Genomic DNA, 18,961 nt, shown 5'->3' with positions numbered 1-18,961 from the left:
GAGATAATAAGCACATATCCCAAGTACACAATGGCTCATTTCATCATTATCTATCAAGTATCAACAATCCAGACGTTCAATCGCACATGTGAGTTTGAAAACAGTATGTGCATAGACTAAAATTCTTAAACAGAAAAAAATAGTACTGTAACAGCATATCCTAAGGCATCCCTTGACAATAGATTTGGAATTTGGAAGCAAGGAAAATAAACTAGTTTGGTTGTTTCTTTGGATACTCTCTTGCCCCAAATATTGTGGATCCGATTCTTACAATTGAGCTGCCCATTTCAATCTGCAACAGGCAAACTTCCAGAGTAAGTTTTACCACCGACGACACCAAATTTAGTTTTTAATTCATATATCCAATTCAACAAGCATTTGAGAAAATTGCCGGCACGATGACATAGGTTCATTTCGTTCAAATAATGCAAATTAGTGACAATTTACTCACCGCTTGCTCAAAGTCAGCAGACATGCCCATAGATAACTCGCATTGTTCTTCTTTTATCCCAAGAGTCCTGCAAACCTCAGTTCTGCAGTTTGCTAATGCCTAATTGACAAAAATTTGGCTTCAAACCTTAAGAAATCTTCAGCAGTGAGACAAAAAATTGTGTGCTGAGTTCTCAAGTACAAGAATACCTTGAAATTCTCAGGAGTTGATGTATAATCTAACATCCCAATTGTCATTAAGCCACAGAACTCAAGGTTGGGACAATTTAGGCAGACATGTTTTGCAAGCTCTACACATCCTGACGGTTCAACACCAAACTTAGCTGCAAGCACATTGGAAAAGAGCACAACTCAATTTGTGTCATAAGAAAAGAGCATCCACAGAAAAGCACCCCAAAGGCCAAAACCATGTTAACCATCCGCAATTATAGACTGGTACATGGAAATTCTGAATCATAAGACTGGCCCCACTTAAATGGCTAAAAATTATTGCTATGTACCATGCCAAAAAAAAAAGATAATTCAAAGCTGAAAAAGGACTAAAATCTTGAACAAGTTTCAATAGTTTCCAAGCAAACTTTGAAAAGGATGAAATCCAAATCTCATAAAAGGTTCATTTAGTGATACAACCGTTAATGGCCTGTAGTTTACAGGAAAACTGTCAGTCCACCAACTCAAGAAGCATAGTGGCAATATATTTGACTGGCTAAAAAAGGCTTGAAGCCTCCCCCCCCCCCCCTTCTCCCGGCAGAAGAGATAGAAAAGGAACACATCCAATAAAGAATTTAGTTCTGTCGCTGTACTTTGAACAAGTAGGTGTCAACTAGCTTAGTTGATAAAATCATAGGGGGTTGGAAATCATGACTTGAGATGAAATATCTATATCACTACCCTTATGGCTCCCTACACACACACAAACAGGCACAGAGAGAGAGAGAGCGAGAGAGAGAGAGAGAGAGAGAGAGAGAGAGAGAAGAGAGAGAGGGAGAGGGGCGGAGAGGGGAGGGAGAGAGAGGAAGAGGGAGAAGGAGAGGGAGGGAAAGGGGGAGAGAGAGAGAGAGAGAGAGAGAGAGAGAGCAACTTACTTAGCCTGACAACAAACAGCCAGGATCAGTCACAACCTCTGCATGTAAATTGTAAGGCACGTTTTTTAAACACGGGATAGACTCATAAAAAGGTGGTATGCACATTTATAGCACCACTAATGTAAGACATTTTTGTCACATACTCTATCTCCAATACCATGGATTTGATTTAGTAATTACTAACAACAATGAGGCACCATAGCACAAGCATTGACCTTTTCTCTCTACTTTAGCATGGGTTAGTGTTACTATAACAAAATGTTTGTTCTGTTTAAGTGTGCAAATAAAACAAGCAGATATCTTACAACAAAAAACCCACCTCGTCTCGAACACAGCAACCACAATAAGCCTTGATTCATATTGAGGATTGAGCAAAGTTTAGATACTTACATATTTCTCCACTGGTATTCACTTGGACCAATACTTTTAGAGGATTTCTTCCAAGAATACCCACAGCACGATCAAGATGATTGGCTATCTGCAAATACAGATAAGGCCTGTACGTTGTAATATAGTATGAGGCATCAAAAGCAAACTAACCAAGTATAGGATTACCTTCTCATCATCAACACTCTCCACCATGGCGAGATTTGGGACAGCAGCTGCAAAATTGAAAATAGAAATGATTAAATACAAAACTGAATCCCAATATAATGAATTAAAAAAGATGCAATTGGATGAAACTATATGAACTAAACTGCTTAAGTGTGCACGAACTAGCTTTTCTCTCTCTCCAATAATCTCACTTCCCTGCCCTTCTTTCCCTCTATCTGTCGGTGATCATGTGTGCATCTGTGTGCATGTGGGTGAGTGGGGTGACCATCAGGAAGCGGAAGAGTGCCTTACATAGAAGAGCTTTAACTTTGTTGCTTTGCAAGTTCCCAATGAAATGCCACTCAATATCTTCAGGAAGCTACATAATACATAAATTCAACACCATGAGTTTTCTTCTAATATCTTTAGGTAACCAAATTTTTTACCGTATCACAAAAATCGTCTATAATTCAAAAACAAAATCTCATATTAGTTCTAATTTTCCTATTTCTTTTGCTCTTTCACAGCACGTTTTTCAGAACTGCAAAGGTACTGAAAATAAGTTTAACTATCATAAACTTCTTTGAGCAACTTTATATAGAATATCAATGGTAGAAACATTCATATTTATATCATAAGCTTTGACCAATTCGGTGCTGAACAATTTTGGCTCATAGCATATACAAATGTTGTACAAATTATTTCTGAATGTTGTATATCAAAAGACAAATGCCGTAAATAAAAGTTCACTACAAAGTGATATTGTCATATTGATACTTTTTTTCATATACAACATTTACGATTCAAAATACAACATTTGTGGTTGAACATACACCATAATTCGTCGGAATTAGATAAAAGCTTTCTACATAAGCAGAAATTTAAGTGTGTGCTACATAAGCAGAAACACTATGACAAAATTTTCATAAATACTATACTAACAAAAACTAAAACAATTTCAAATGAGAATCCTTCACATAAAAACAAATTGCTCATGAAACTCCGATTAATCAACCTCAACGATCAAGTATCATCCCTAATCAAGATGTGAAGATTAATTGTAGAGATAAAAATGAGTGAGAAATTTAACCTGAGGTGCTTTTTCGACAATTTCTTGAACGTAATTTTCGCCGAAGCAGCGGTGGCCGGCGTCGTAAACCTCGCGGAGGACAGAGACTGGCTTGGTTTTACTGACGGCGACAACTTTAACCTGGTCGGGACAGCGGCCCGACAGTTCGGCAGCTTGCGCGACTCGATGGAGAACAGAGCGGAGTGCGGTGGCTGGAACGCTTTCCATGGCTGAGGTAGCGGCCATGGTTTTCTCTCTCCTCTTGCTCTCGTACTCAAAATTCCAAGGAACCAATTACGAGAAACTTCGTTGTGTTTTTTGGTTGGACTTGGGGTAAACAACGCTTAGATGGTAAAAGTATGTATATGGTTAATAAGTTAAATGTAAATGAATAACAAGCTAAGTAAATTCACACTGTCAAAAAAAAAAAAAAGCTAAGTAAATTTATATACTTTCTCCGTTTTTTATTAGATGTTACACTTTTCAAATCATGGACTCCTAGGTAATTTTTGGAATGGAGAAAGATAGAGAGAATGAAAAACAAAAGGGCCCCATGTGAACATGTGATAGGAGAGAGATAGATAGAAGTTATTACCAAAAATAAAAGTGTAACATCTAATTTAAAATTTCCTAAAATAGAAAGTGTAACATCTAAAAAAAACGGAGGAAGTATATGACTTATAAGTCAAATGAATGAATATGTACATTTAGTACATATTCATTGGTATTGATCTTTTTGTTCATAATAATAGTCCTTCATATTCATCGTGTGTATGATTCTCATCATATAGACGTGTGTATGTACAAATTTGGGGTAAAAAACGACTGCTTTCCATTGAAAATCAGGTAACAACTCAAATTCAATTTCTATTATATAAGTGAAAAAAGAGTAAGATGATGTCCCCTTATAATAAGTCTGATATAACCTTAATGAATGTAAATTGACATATATTTTAAATAACTTTTTCTTTTTCCTATTTGTGATATATATTGAAGAAGTTAACAATGAAATTGAATGTGAAATTTTAATTCAATATTAAATTAAGGAACATGATTTCATCTTCTTACATATGTGTGAAAAACTTTGATAAAATTTTTGTTGACGATATAACTTGATTGACCCAATCAGAAGAAAAAAATAAAATATTGAATTTCATATTAGTAATAATACTGATAATATTTTGAAACCTAAATGTTGATTATTATTCAATAATCTCTATTAAATAAATCAAAATCTCCCACTTTTATTAATATTTAACAATTGAACTTACTCACAAAATTTTTCACTTTATTTGACCACAAGCTTTCTTCTATTTTATATTTCCTTCTCTTGATACTATATTTAAATAATGATGAACAAATAACTAAAAACCCAATGAAACATTGATTTAAGAATAACATATTAAAAGATTTGAAATTAAATATAATTCTACGTTCAATTTTTTTTGTAACCCTAATGAATAACTAATTAAGAAAAAACATTAATATTAAATGCACGCATAGCATGTAAAAAAATGCTAGTAATAATAATAGTGACCAGTTGCAAAAAAAATTACCATACTGATTTGAAACCATCCAAAAAAGCAAAATATACTAAATAATAAGAATTCTAAATGAGCAAAACTTAGTCTTGGGTGGACTATACAAAATGTATCCCAAGTGCATGATGAATTTACTCGACTAGTTTATAATTAATGACCAAATTAATCTATTTAATCCATTTACTATAACTCTTTAATATATTTACTAACTAGTTTAACCCACTTAGTGAGTAATTTAATTCATTTAAGATTGATAAGTTAATTTTTAAAACAAAGTGTCTTGGGTATAGTGCGCGCGCCTGTCAGCCAGCCAGCTCATTTTCTAAAGGTCATATCTCACATTCTCACTCGTTTTTCATCGGAATCAAGCTTTTTACCAAGCGTTGCGAAGTTATCGAGCCAAATTTTCATCTTCATCTTGAATTTTCCAAAGATATTGAGTGTGGTGTGAGATATAGTCTCTTGAAGTTGACCCTTATGCACAAATTCTTATGAACAATTAAGGTTGAAGTTACTTGTATGAATATGTGGTTACTCTCAACAGTAAAACGGTGTCACTCCTATAAATAGATGTTGTTAATTTTATAACAAAAGGGAATACTAATCAGTTTACTCTTGTGAACGAATGAGGTTACTTGTTTGAAAAATTGGAGTTACTTTGATGAACAATTGGGGTTACTCGTATGATAAGATAAGGTTGTCGTATGATTAAATGAGGTTAATCGTGTGATTATATGAGGTTACTTTTATGAATAGTTGGGGTTACTTATATGATTAAATAGGATTGTCATATAATTAAGTGAGGTTACTTGTATGAAGAAATGTGGTAACTTTTATGTACAATTATCAACGAATTCCTAGAATATTAGGTGGAATGGGGATTGCAATTCTTTTTACCTTTCGAGGTATTACTTGTATGATTCAATAAAATTGTCATATGATTAAGTGATATTACTCCTATGAATAAATGAGAGTCACTTTTATTGAGCGTTTGAGGTCATATGATTGTATAGGGTTGTCGTATGATTAAGTGAGGTTTACTCGTATGATGAATAAAATAGGGTTAATTTTGTGAACAGTTGGGGATCACTCGTTTGAATAAATGAGATTACTAATCAGTTTAATCTTATGAACGAATGGGGTTACTCATAGGGATAAAAGGGGGTTACTTTTGTGAACAACTGGGGTTATTGGTATGATTATATAAGATCGTCGTATGATTAAATGAGCTTACTCTTATGAACAAATTAAGTTACTCGTATGAATTTATCAAGTTACTCTTATGAATGAGTGGGGTTACTCGTCTGAAATAAATGAGGATGCTAATTAGTTTACTCTTATGAATAAATGGGTTACTTGTTTGAACAAATGTGGTTACTTTTTCATACCTTTGGGGTTACTCATATGATAATGAGGTTACCGTATAAATAATTGAGGTTACTAGCATGAAGAAATCGGGTTACCCATAAGATTAAACGATGTTACTTATATGATTATATGCGGTTACTCATATATTTATGACATTACTTGTATGACTAAGCGAGAAAATGAGTTACTGATCAATTTACTATTATGAATGAATTGTGTTACTCCTTATTAAATGCGGTTTCTTTTGTGAACAATTGGGGTTATTCGTATGATTATATGAGGTTACTCGTATAAATAAATAAGGTTACTAGTATGGATAAATGGGATTATTGATAAGATTAAACGAGGTTAATCATGAGAATAAATGAGGTTATCCACACATTAAATGATTTTAGTTGTATGACTAAACAAAAAAGATGAGAAACAAATCAATTTAGTCTTATGCATAATAGGGTTACTAGTTTGAATATATACAAGTTACTTTTGTAAAGAATTGAGGTTAATCTTATGATTAAATAAATGAGGTGACCCATACAAATAAATGAGGTTACATGGTATGGATAAATAGGGTTACTCACAAGACTAATCGATGTTACACATAAGATTAAACAAGTTACTCATAGATTAAACAACATTACTTGTATAACTAAACAAGAAAATGAGAAACTAATCAATTTACTCTTACGAATTAATTAATAAGGTTACTCGTTTTAATAAATTCAGCTACTTTTGTGAACAATAAGGGTCACCCTCATGATTAAGTGAGGTTACTAGTATAAAACTATAAATCAATGGGGGTTACTTATAAGATTAATAAACTCGTAGATTAAACATTACTTGTATGACTAGACGAGATAATAATATACTAATCACTCTACTCATATGAATGAAAGAGGTTACTAGATCATATGATTAAATGATGTTACTTGTATAAATAAGTGAGGTTATTAGTATGAATAAATGGGGTTACTCATAAAATTAAACGAGGTTACTTATAGCTTAAAGGATATAACTTGAATGACTAAATGATAAAATGAGAAACTAATCAATTTGTTGTCATGAAGAAAAAGGGGCTACTCGTTTGAATAAATATGGTTACTTTTGTGAAAAATTGAGGTTACTTGTATGATTAAATTGAGTTACTTGTATAAATAAATGAGGTTACTTATATAAATATATGGGGCTACTCATGAGATTAAACACGGTAATTCCAAAATTAATAGAGGTTACATAAATCAAATGACATTACTTGTATAACTAAACAAGGTTTCTCATGTGATACAAACGAGGTTACTCATAATATTTTTAAGGTTAGAATTCCTATAACTCAACTAAAGAAAATCTAAATCATGTGAAATTTTGACAAGAAATAGATTTAGATGTTATAGGCACTTAGTTAAAATTTATGCAAAAATTCGATCTCCTAGTAAATCCCAGTTTTCGTTTTACTCTAATTGACCAGTTTTTAGCGACTTCATAGCAACTTTATCAAATCAACTCAAAACTTTTATTAATTTTTGATACATTAAACTAAATAGGGAGTAGTAAATGTTAGGCTCAAGAAACTTCGAAAAAGTCGAAGTATGCTAGGAGAACGATGGTTTCAATGTTCACCTTAATTTTGTATAAATCTCAACAAAAACAACCCGACATCATGTGAAAATATTACACAGCCTAGATCCAGATGTTATCAAATTTCAAGCACAAATTTAATCCCAATCAATCATAATTATTGTTTTAGTCGAACTGGTCTAGTTTTTAGCGATTTCATACCAACTTCAAACTTCTGCGACTAAACCATTTCAAATCATATTCAAAACTTTATGCAATTTTAACAAGTTAAATTAAATAGGGAGTACTACAGTTTAGGCTCAAGAAACTCTGAAAAAGTCGAAGTATGCTAGGCGAACGAATGTTTCAAAGTTCACCTTAATTTTGTGCGAATTTGGATAGCAAATAAGGAGTGTTTCCCTTGGATCTTGGGCAATGCTGTCGAGTATTCGAGTGAGAAAGAAAATGGAAAACCATGAGAGAGAAGAGAGAGAAGAAACAGATAAGAAAATTACAAGAATTAGATAGGGAGAAGATGATGGATTTTATACATGGGGCAGCCACATATATAGTTTGTGTTTTGAAGTTGTCTGTTGTAATTCGAGATTTAAAAGGAAACAAAGGAAGGAGAAAATAATGGATGACTAGGTTGGTACAAGATGTTTATTTAGAGATAGTGTTGGGTTATAGTAAGATGAAATAAGCTTGTTAGAGAAATGTAGGTTTGTGTCTGTCTAACTTCAAATCTAATAATTTCTTAAATTTGGATGTAACCATTGAAAAAGGTACACATTTTATAAAAGCTATGAGTAAAAGTATATGTAATATTCTAAAAAGAGTTCAACCCTGAAGATTTTGCATTAAAGTGTTAGCCATTAAATTATATAATATTAAACTGTCTCTTTTTTTTATTTATTAATGGTTACACTTTTGATACGATTGACAAATTTATGTTTGATTATCATTTGTGAGTAATGGGTAAGGGAAGATAGTCATGTGAGATCTTGTTTGATTCATAATGAGGTGAAGATTATATAATCTAACTAGAGTTGTCATATGATGCTATATGGAAAAATAGTTTGAGTAGTAGACTACTTAAATGGATCAAACTAACTAATAATCTCACATGAAGTTGGAGAAATGTTGAACTAATTAGTATTAATAATACAAAAACTATTGGAGTTAGTTTACCTAACAATGAATTAGAGTATGGAGGTTATGGTTGTAAAAGGAACTTCAATATAATATTAGTATTTTGATTAATATATTAAAGTTGTCTCGATTGGTTAAAATTCACAAAAGTAGGTTAGTATTTGAGATTATTACTTAGGTGTCTAGAAGCTCGTGGATTACTTTCATGTAGCCTCGGTTATAAACTCACTTTATATGATTATGATTGGTTTTTGTTATTATTGATTATATGAAGTAGAATCCAACCAATGAAATAATATGAACTATATATAGTTACCTTGAATTAATCTGCGTGTAATGAGCCTTAAGTTATAGAGTCCGAGTTACTCTCGCTAGTTCATTCTAACTGAGAGACCTATTGTGAGTTTTGTGGTTATTTCATAATCACTATTAGTGTTGTTGTTGAGGTAAATGTGGATTGATGATCATGAAGTGTAAGAGAGTATAAGTTATTTATATGCAAGAGTATGAGTTGCGCGTAAATGGTTTAGTAGCTCTCCTCAGTAAATTTTAAGAGAGATACCTATATAATGTGAGTGTTATTGGGACATGAAAACTGATATTATTGTCGAGATGAATACAAATTGATAAGTATGAAAAGAGAAATAGTATGAACTGTCTATATTTGAAAGCAAATGTTGTGTGGAATTAGCTTAGTAACTCTCGTTAGTTAATTCTAATTCAGAATGATGTTTATCGAACATGAGTAGTTATTAGTTGTTGTTTGACATAAGTCTTATGATTGGAATTGGTTGAATATTGAAAACATACATGTATTGGTATGAAATAGTTACCCGGAAAGATATTATGTTAATTGATTATAATTCTGTAAACAAAAGTGTTGTGGATTGCTTTATTGTTCAAAGGTTGTTGTTAAGAGTTACGTTATTGATTGGAACAATTATGCAAGAAATGGAAAGAAATATAAAAGGAGAAAGTAGCCTCGTCTGAGTCGACGGCTGAGGTGACATGAACAGTTCCCCATGGACTCTGAACCTTGGGGACCCCACATGGAAACCTGCCCATTGCTATGTGGGGCGATAATCGGGCGATATATCTAGTAATGTGAAACCTGTGGATTGTTGATTTGCTCATCGAAAAATAAACTCTGGACTAGTCACGATTATTGGCCAAAAGTAAAGCGAATAGTTGGGTGACGACCCCCACTGTCGGAGTGTAAGCTTTGTCTCCTTCGCCACGTTCTTTTTTCCTAATTAAAAGAATGTTATCTCAGATTATGGAAATGAATGCTAATTTAATATTCGAGCCTGGATATTGATATTGGATTCCCGATAAGGAATCATATCATCGTAAGTTGTTTCGATATTAGAATCCTGGAATTATATCATGTTAGGTAATGAATGGTTATTCAGTACTTGAATATGAATATGGATATTGGATTCCAGATAAGGCATCGTGTTTTGCATCTGGATCCTCGATAAGGAATCGTATTATGGTAAGTTCTTATGGTATTGGATTTCTGATAAGAAATCGACTAAAGGGAATAAAGTACTTCCTCCGTTTCAATTTATTTATAACACTTCTAAAATCATGGACTCCTAGGTAATTTTTGGAGAGGAGAGAGATAGAGAAAGAAAATAAAAGGGTCCCATGTGCTACGAGCATTATTTCATGAAACGCAGAACTTTTCGGAACGTGGTACAGAAACGGGAACGCGAAACTCAGCATCTAGAGTAAACCATATGGACTCCTAGACCACATATCATGTACCATGTTCCGGGATATATCCCCTGGAACGTGGAACATGGCCATGTACCACGTTCTGGTATCAATGGCTAGGAGAGAGATAGATAGAAGTTATTACCCAAAATGAAAGTGTCACAATTAAATTGAAACTTCCTACAATAGTAAGTGTCACAACTAAGTTGAAACTGAGGAAGTATATCATTTATATTAGAGTTGATTAACTTAGATTCCTCATAAGGAATCGTGATATGTTTGAAAGGCGGATTAAATAAATATATGTGAAATATGTTTATGTTATGATTACTTGGCAGTCGCCTTGTATGTTCGCTATGCATTATTATATCACTTGTGATTATGATGGTTAAGTTGATTGTTGAGTCGTTTTCAGGTAGAAACCACCAAAGCATGTGTTTAAATTATATACAAGGTTTGGAACTCAGCTTTCCAGATGTGTGTGTAGGTTATTTTTTTCATTTCTATGTTCTGTCACTTGGTGTGTGGCAGTTTCCTTAAATGTTTCAGGTTGAAGTCATAAGTTAATATTTTGCAAGTTGAAGCTGATATGAGCTAGAGTAGTGTTATATTTTTTTCCGAAGTGAGGACGCTCGACATGGTAATAGTTAGTTGTTAATTATTTATAACCTAATTCCACATTTAAGAGTTGTTAGAGCTCTTGATTCTCTCTTGGTGTTGCTCCGCAAAAGCATTGAGGTTGTTGAGTTTGGAATATTTTGTAAATTGAAATTGTAAACAGGTTTAAATTATTTCCCGCTTTAGTGTTGTCCTATTTTCAAAGGAAACTCTGTCGGATTTTCTATAGTAATTTATTAGAATAGAGTTTGAGAATCAAGGCCGTCGTGTTGTAATAGTTAATTGGAATTGAACTGAATTGGGGATTAAGTTCAACACTCTCCGATGTAGTTAGATGAGGGTGATGGTAATAGTCCCAGTTATGTCGACTATAGTCTATTCCGCTGTGCTTGATCCTCTGTAAGCTAGTTCGAAGATTTCGGGTTGTTACATTAGAATTCCTATAGCTCAACTAAATGAAATCTAAATACTCTAAATATTTTACACAAAATAGATCTAGATGCTATAAGCACTTAGTTAAAATTTCAATCAAAAATTCAATCTCATTAGATCCTTGTTTTTGTTTTACTATCATTGGCCAGTTTTTAGCTATTTCATAGCAACTTCAAACTTCCGCTTCAAACTGTATCAAATCAACTCTGAGCTTCATGAAGTTTTGACACGATAAACTAAATAGGGAGTAGTACATGTTAGGCTTAAGAAACTTCGAAAAAGTCGTAGTATGCTAGGAGAACGATGGTGTAATACCCCATATTTTCAAGTATTTATTTATTTATTAAAATATTTATTTTCTAAAATAAATATTTTAAGCAAAGGGTATTTTAGCAATTTCACTCGTTTTAAATTATTTTGGCGGAAGATGGCACCAAAATTGGATTTGTTAAACTTTTGGTTTTAAATCCTAGTCAAAATTATTCAAAAAACCAAAAAAAAAAAAAAAAAATTTTTTTATTTTTTTAGGCCATTATTTTTGACGGGATTGTGAAGTAAATAGGGGAGTTTTGTTTTCCAAATTTATGATGAAGGTTACAAATCTTGGTTTAATCTTCTAATTTATGGTGAAGGTTACAAACTCTTTAATTTTCAAAATTAAGTACTCTACCTATTCTACTCCTATAAATACCCCACACCTTTAGCCATCTTTTCCACACAAAAAACTTTGGAGAATCCATACTTCAAGGTTCTTCTTTCTCTTCTTATCTATTCTAGTTTTATACTTCTTATTCAAGTTCTAATTATCTTTGGGTTAAGAAAAGAAAAAGATTTTCCATGTTTCTTACTCAAAAATATTATGCTCATGATAGGTTATTCATGTTTACATTCATGATTAAGTTCATGTGATAAGTTACTTATTAGATTTTTATTATTGGTTTGTTAGGAGATCGTTCAAGATTAAGACTAAGTGGAGATACTAGTATACTTTTTGTGCAAGATCAAGGTACGTTATGTAGCTAGATCTTTTAAAATGTGGTTTATATGATAAAGTTGTTTATTGATTTTATTGGTTGGATTGGTTTAGAAATTTGGTTTAAAATGGTTACAATGTTTTATTATTCACTCTTGAAAGTGAAAAGAAGGAATGATATTATCAATCATTTTATATAGAAGTTTTGTTATCCTTTTTGGAAAATTAAATTATTTTTACAAGGAAAGGTTGATTGGTTTTTATGAACTTTGAATGTTCAAAAAGTTGTTTATGAGGAAAGGAGGTTTATTCATGACTTACAAGTCATATTATTATTATTTCCGCTTGATTAATATCAAGAGATTCAAAGTCCACTTGTTGGCAATTATAGTTACCCCTTGATATAGCTCCGTGATGGGATGACTAGCTTGGGGGTTGTGCACACTTAGCAAACTAGAAGGGGAGATAAGAAGAGGAATTGTTTTCAGGATTATTTTTAATCCAAGTTGTTTGGAAAGAGTTTATTCTTAAAAAGGTTATTCTTGAATTACTATTCAAGTGTTTGGAATTTGTTCTTGTTGTTCTTAAATTATTATTCAAGTGTTTGGTAAGAGTTTGTTCTTAAAATGTTATTCTTGAATTATTATTAAGTGTTTGAAAATAGTTTATTCTTAAAGAGTTATTCTTGAATTTTTGGTTATGGAGTTTTCGAAATGAAAAATTATGACGAACTAACAAATGTGTTACTTATCTAGTACATTTCGTACTCAGTTTTATACTGACGCGTATTTTCTTTTTCCTATTTGGCTTTGCCCTGTTTACCTATTTAGTAAGCAGATTTGCAGGTGAATTTTGGATGTGCATGGGAGCATACTAGGAAGGGGATCTTCACCTAGATTAGAATGTTTCATTTATTTTGAGTTTTGAGACAATATTTACTTTTATTAATAAAGAAGTATTATTATTTTTGGTTAAAGTCTTCCGCTGCAAGTTATTTTGGTTAGTTAGTAGTTGGTTGCCGAAAGCGTGTTAGTCACGTGGCGGTAATACTCCTAAATTACTCAAATATTATATATTAAATTATTTATTTAAAAGTGAGTAATTTGGGGGTGTTACAGATGGTTTCAACGTTTACCTTAAATTTGTGCGAATCTCGACAACAACAATTCGAAATCATCTAAAATTATTACACAACCTAGATCAAGATGTTATGAGCACTCAGTTAAAATTTCTAGAAAAAAATTAATCCCAATCGATCGCAATTTTTGTTTTACTCAAACTCGTCCAGTTTTTAGTGATTTCATACCATTCTCAAACTTCCGCGACAAAACCATTTAAAATTATAGGCGAAACTTTATGCAATTTTAAAAAGTTAAAATAAACAGGGAGCGAGTAATATTGTTTAGGCTCAAGAAACTTCGAAAAAGTTGAAGTATGCTAGTCGAATGAATGTTTCAGAGTTCACCTTAATTTTGTGCGAATTTGGACACCAATTATAAATTGTTTCCCTTGGATCTTGGGCAACGCTGTCGAGTATTCGAGTGAGAAAGAAAATGAAAAACCATGGGAGAGAAGAGATAAAAGAAACGAATAAGAAATCACAAGAATCATATAGAAAGAATAGGATGGGTTTTATATATTGGGCTGCCACATATAATTATTTATGTTTTTGAAATTGTCTGCTGTAATTCGAGATTTAAAAGGAAACAAAGGAAGGAGAAAAGAATGAACGACTAAGTTGGTTCAAGATGTTTAGAGATAGAGTTGTGGTAAAGCGAGATTAAATGAGCTTTTGTTAGAGAAATGTAAGCTTGTGTCTGTCTAACTTTAAATCTAATAACTTATTAAATTTGGATGTAACCATTGACAAAGGTACACACTTTATAAAAACTGTGAGTAAAAATATATATCTATACAAATATATTAAAAGGTGTGCGTGACAATGTATACACGCCACGTGGCACCTTTGTTACTTTACTAGAATTGTCCATTGTGTACATAAATCATGCCAATTAACAAAAGTAAAATTAGCTTGCAACAAGATTTGAACACATGAGTCTTGCTATTATAAATGACATAATTACCATCTCAACCAACTTTTAATCATGTTTTAAATGTTGAGTTTTCCTTAATATATTTTAATGGGAGTGGAGAAAATACATATCATGTTTGGAACCACAATACCAACCCGGAGCAACGTCCAGGCCCAAATACTAGTAATATTCTAAAAAGCGTTCAACCCTCGAGATTCTGAATTAAAGTGTTAGCCATTAAATTACATAATTTAAACTGTCTCTGTTTTTTATTGATGGTTACGCTTTTGATACGATTCACAAATTTATATTTGATTATCATTTTTGACTAATGGGTAAGGAAAGATATAGTCATGTGAGATCTTGTTTGATTCCTCTCGATATGTACTTTTGGAATATTAACTTTATATAATTTTTTCAAGTGCAAATTTAGAGATATTAAAGTTCAAATATTTACATTCACAATTGTGATCGAAAAGGTAAACTTTAACAATTAAAAAAAACGAATGGACTAAGTTATCATTTGATAACGATATATAATAAACATAAATCCAATAAAAAAAATTAATGGATGAAAACAATTCAATTATAAGTTTCATTTATGAAGAGTTAAAATATTATATAATTGTTCATTTATGAAGAGTTATAATGGAGTAAGTTATCAGTTATATATGATAAACGTCAACCCAATAAAAAAAATAAAGGAAAAAAAACAATTCAACTATAAGTTTCATTTATGAATAGTTAAAGTATTATATAATCGTTCATATAATTAGCCTCGGTATTGCCTGGGACTAAACACTAGTTTTCCTTTATAACCTTTTCTGGTATAGAACTAGTTGTGTAATACTCTCTAAAGGTGTTCATAAAAAAACTGAAACCGAACAACTATACCGAAAAATAGGTCCAAATGGGTGATAATTGTATCGATAAAAAAGTTTTTAAGGTGCGGTTGCCAAACTGATAAAAGAAACGTTTATGGTTATAATTTTTGAGTAAACGATTAAACGAACAACCGAATTTTTTTCCTCTATTCAATTATTATGAAAACGTTTACAACAATTACATTAATTCTTATATTTGCTACTACAACAATCAGAGGAAGTATGTAATATTTGGAAACTTTAGTACTAAAATAAACACTATAATTAGGAAATGGAGTAAATTATTAGTGTTATTATGTTTTTTATGATAAATTTTATATCAGAGTATATATAATATTAAAATATATGCACAAAAAGTAGAAATTATATATTGACATCAAGTACATATAATAATATAACTTTAATAACAGTTGATAGTTAACCGAATATTCGTACCAAAAAAAAGGTCTAAACGGTTACGGTTCGCAAATTAAGCGAACTGAAATGTTCTTTGGGGGATGGAACGAACACTCCTAATACTCTCATGATTACCTGAACACATTCTGCTTAAGAAGTTTGACAACGTACACATTAGGAACAGAGATATCATACTTTTCATACTTTAATGATAGTATCTCAATTTGCTTACAAGAATAAAAGGGGTTACTCGTTTGAATGAATATGTGGTTACTTTTGTGAATAATTGAGGTTACTTGTATGATAAAATGAAGTTACTCGTACAAATAAATGAGGTTACATATAGATAAATGGGTTACTCGTGAGATTAAATAAGGTAATTCCAAAATTAATGGAGGTTACTCATAAATTAAATGATATTACTTGTAAACGAGGTTACTCATAAATTAAATGATATATTACTTGTAAACGAGGTTACTCATATGATTCAAACAAGGTTACTCATATAATATTTTTAAGGTTAGGATTCCTATAACTCGACTAAAGAAAATCAATCCTGTGAAAGTTTGACACGAAATAGATCTAGATGCTATAAGCACTTAGTTAAAAGTTCATGCAAAAATTCAATCTCAGTTGATCGCAGTTTTCAGTTTACTCTAATTGCCTAGTTTTGAGCGATTTCATAGCAGCTTCAAACTTCCGCTTCAAACTGTATCAAATCAACTTGAAACTTAATGAAGTTTTGACACGTTAAACTAAATATGGATTACTACATGTTAGGCTCAAGAAACTCCGAAAAAGTAGAAGTATGCTAAGAAAACGATGGTTTCAATATTCACTTTAATTTTGTGTGAATCTCAATAAAAACAACTCGAAATCATGTGAAATTATAATACAACCTATATCCATATGTTATAAGCACTCGTTAAAATTTCAAGCAAAAATCTAATCTCAGTCCTTCGCAATTATTGTTTTACTACAATTGGTCCATTTTTTTAGCGATTTCATACCAATTTCAAACTTCCACGACATAACCATTTCAAATCATATTTGAAACTTTATGCATATTTAACGAGTTAAACTGAACATGGAGTAGTACATTTTATACTCAAGAAACTTCGAAAAAGTCGAATTATGCTAGGAGCACGAATGTTTTAGAGTTCACCTTAATTTTGTGCGAATCTGGACAACAAATGAGGAGTGTTTCCCTTGGATCTTGGGCAACGCTGTCGAATATCCATTTGAGAAATAAAATGTAAAACCATGAGAAGAAGAGAGAGAAGAAATAGATAAGAAAATCACAAGAAACAAATAGAAAGAAGATGATGATTTTTATATATGGGGCAGCCACATAAAATAATTTGTGTTCTTTAAATGGAAAATTTATTAGAAACCACCTTTTATAACCACTTTTTTGTGAGAAATCACCTTTAAAAAAATTGGCACGCAACCACCTTTTTGATTTTATTTTTGTGGAAAGCCACCACTTGCCGGAATATGGTTGTTGACCCAACATTTTCGGCATTGACCATAATAGAAACTTTTTTTTTTCAGATTTTCGCCATTCTTCCTCCTTTATCCTTCTTATGCGAAAATCACCACCACCAAGCCACCATTAATGCCGCCACCACCACCATATAACCTTCTCCCCCGCTGCCACCACCTCCAACCCCAGGCCTCCCTAGCTATCGCCGCCCAGCCCCACCGTCCTAGCTCTATCCCACCTGTAACCCCATACCCCACAACCCCTCATGACATTCCCCACCCTCCCAACCCCAACCTCTTCTCCCCCTCACATCCCCCGGCAACCCTCGGCTACCCCCTCCCCCATCCCCCCTCGCATCCCCCAGTTAACCCCCTACCCCTTGCATCCCCCAGCAACCCCCTTCCCCCCTTCCCCCCTCGCATGCCCCGACAAACCCCTCCTCCCCCTGCGAAGCTTCCCACCCTTCTTCTTCTTCCTCTTTCTCCCTTCCTCCTCCCTTGCTCTGAAATTTCAAAAAAAAAAATATTCGAGGGAGGAACATGTGAAAGTGGAAGAAATGGCGAAAATCTGGCACAAAACGGGTTCTTTGATGGTCAACGCCGGAAAAATCTAGGTTAAATACCGGATTCTGACAAGTGGTGGCTTCCAACAAAAACAGAACCGAAAAGGTGATTGTGTGCTCAATTTTTTTTAAAAGGTGGTTTCTCGGTAAAGAGTGGTTATAAAAGGTGATTTCTGACAAATAATCCTTGTTAAATTGTCTGTTGTTAGAGAAATGTGGGCTTGTGTTTGTCTAACTTTAAATCCAATAAATTATTAAACTTGGATGTAACTATTGACGAAGGTGCACATTTTATAAAAACTGTGAGTATATATATATATATATATATATATATATAATATTCTAAAAAGCGTTCAACCCTCAAGATTCTACATTAAAGTGTTAGCCATTAAATTACATAGTATTATTTTGTCTCCATTTCTTATTAATGGTTACACTTTTGATACGATTCACAAGATTATGTTTGATTATCATTTGTGACTAATGGGCACGGAAAAATATATTTATGTGAGAACTTGTTTGATTGTTTTTGATATGTACTTTTGGAATATCAAATTTATTTAATTTTTATAAATGCAAATTTAGAGATATTAAAGTTCAAATATTTACATTTGCAATCGGAAAAAAAGTAAAGTGTAACCATTAAAAAGAAAAGAATGGAGTAAGTTATCATTTAATAACGATATATAATAAACGTCAACCCCATAAAAAATTAATGGAAGAAACAATTCAATTTTCGTACCTTTAAAGCCTAGTTTGGTATAGATCTAGTAATATAGTTATCATTTACTATATTACTAGTTTTCGTTTAAAGCCTTTTTTGGTATAGAACTAGTAATATAGTAAGTACTCTCTAAAGGTGTTCATAAAAAACCAAAATCGAACAATCGTACCGAAAAACAAGTCGAAATGGGTGATAAGTGTATCGATAAAAAAGTTTTAAGGCGCGGTTATCGAACCGATAAAAGTAAGAGTTAAACGGTACGTTTAAGGTTATAACTTTTGAGTAAACGGTTAAACGAAAAATCGAAATATTAAGGCGCATGATTAGGGTTTTGCTATCGTGTGCCTTCTGATCTTTATGGCTCGGAAAAAAAAGACGGCGGTG

The 18,961-nt window shown here is 32.3% G+C and overlaps 1 protein-coding gene across 2 annotated transcripts; it reads right to left on the bottom strand.

Moving 5' to 3' along the window:
- Positions 1 to 24: 24 nt before the first annotated feature.
- LOC104901460 (uncharacterized) lies at positions 25 to 3,477 on the bottom strand. 2 transcript variants are annotated; one of them, XM_010689046.4, is made up of 7 exons: positions 3,160 to 3,476; positions 2,382 to 2,448; positions 2,091 to 2,137; positions 1,926 to 2,013; positions 640 to 773; positions 452 to 550; positions 25 to 292 (listed from the first exon to the last, which is right to left on the bottom strand). In XM_010689046.4, the coding sequence occupies exons 1-7, from the start codon at positions 3,382 to 3,384 to the stop codon at positions 212 to 214; spliced, it is 741 nt and encodes a 246-aa protein (XP_010687348.1). In that variant the 5' UTR covers positions 3,385 to 3,476; the 3' UTR covers positions 25 to 211. The 2 variants fall into 2 exon arrangements, with proteins under 2 accessions (XP_010687348.1, XP_010687349.1); XM_010689047.4 differs by lacking the exon at positions 2,382 to 2,448 and having other exon boundaries at positions 1,926 to 2,032; positions 3,160 to 3,477.
- Positions 3,478 to 18,961: the final 15,484 nt, after the last annotated feature.

The sequence above is a fragment of the Beta vulgaris genome, chromosome 8, assembly GCF_026745355.1.
Source record: "Beta vulgaris subsp. vulgaris cultivar EL10 chromosome 8, EL10.2, whole genome shotgun sequence".
Lineage (NCBI taxonomy): Eukaryota > Viridiplantae > Streptophyta > Magnoliopsida > Caryophyllales > Amaranthaceae > Beta > Beta vulgaris.
Note: the sequence above shows the minus strand (reverse complement) of the source record. Positions and strands in the feature narration are given on the sequence as shown.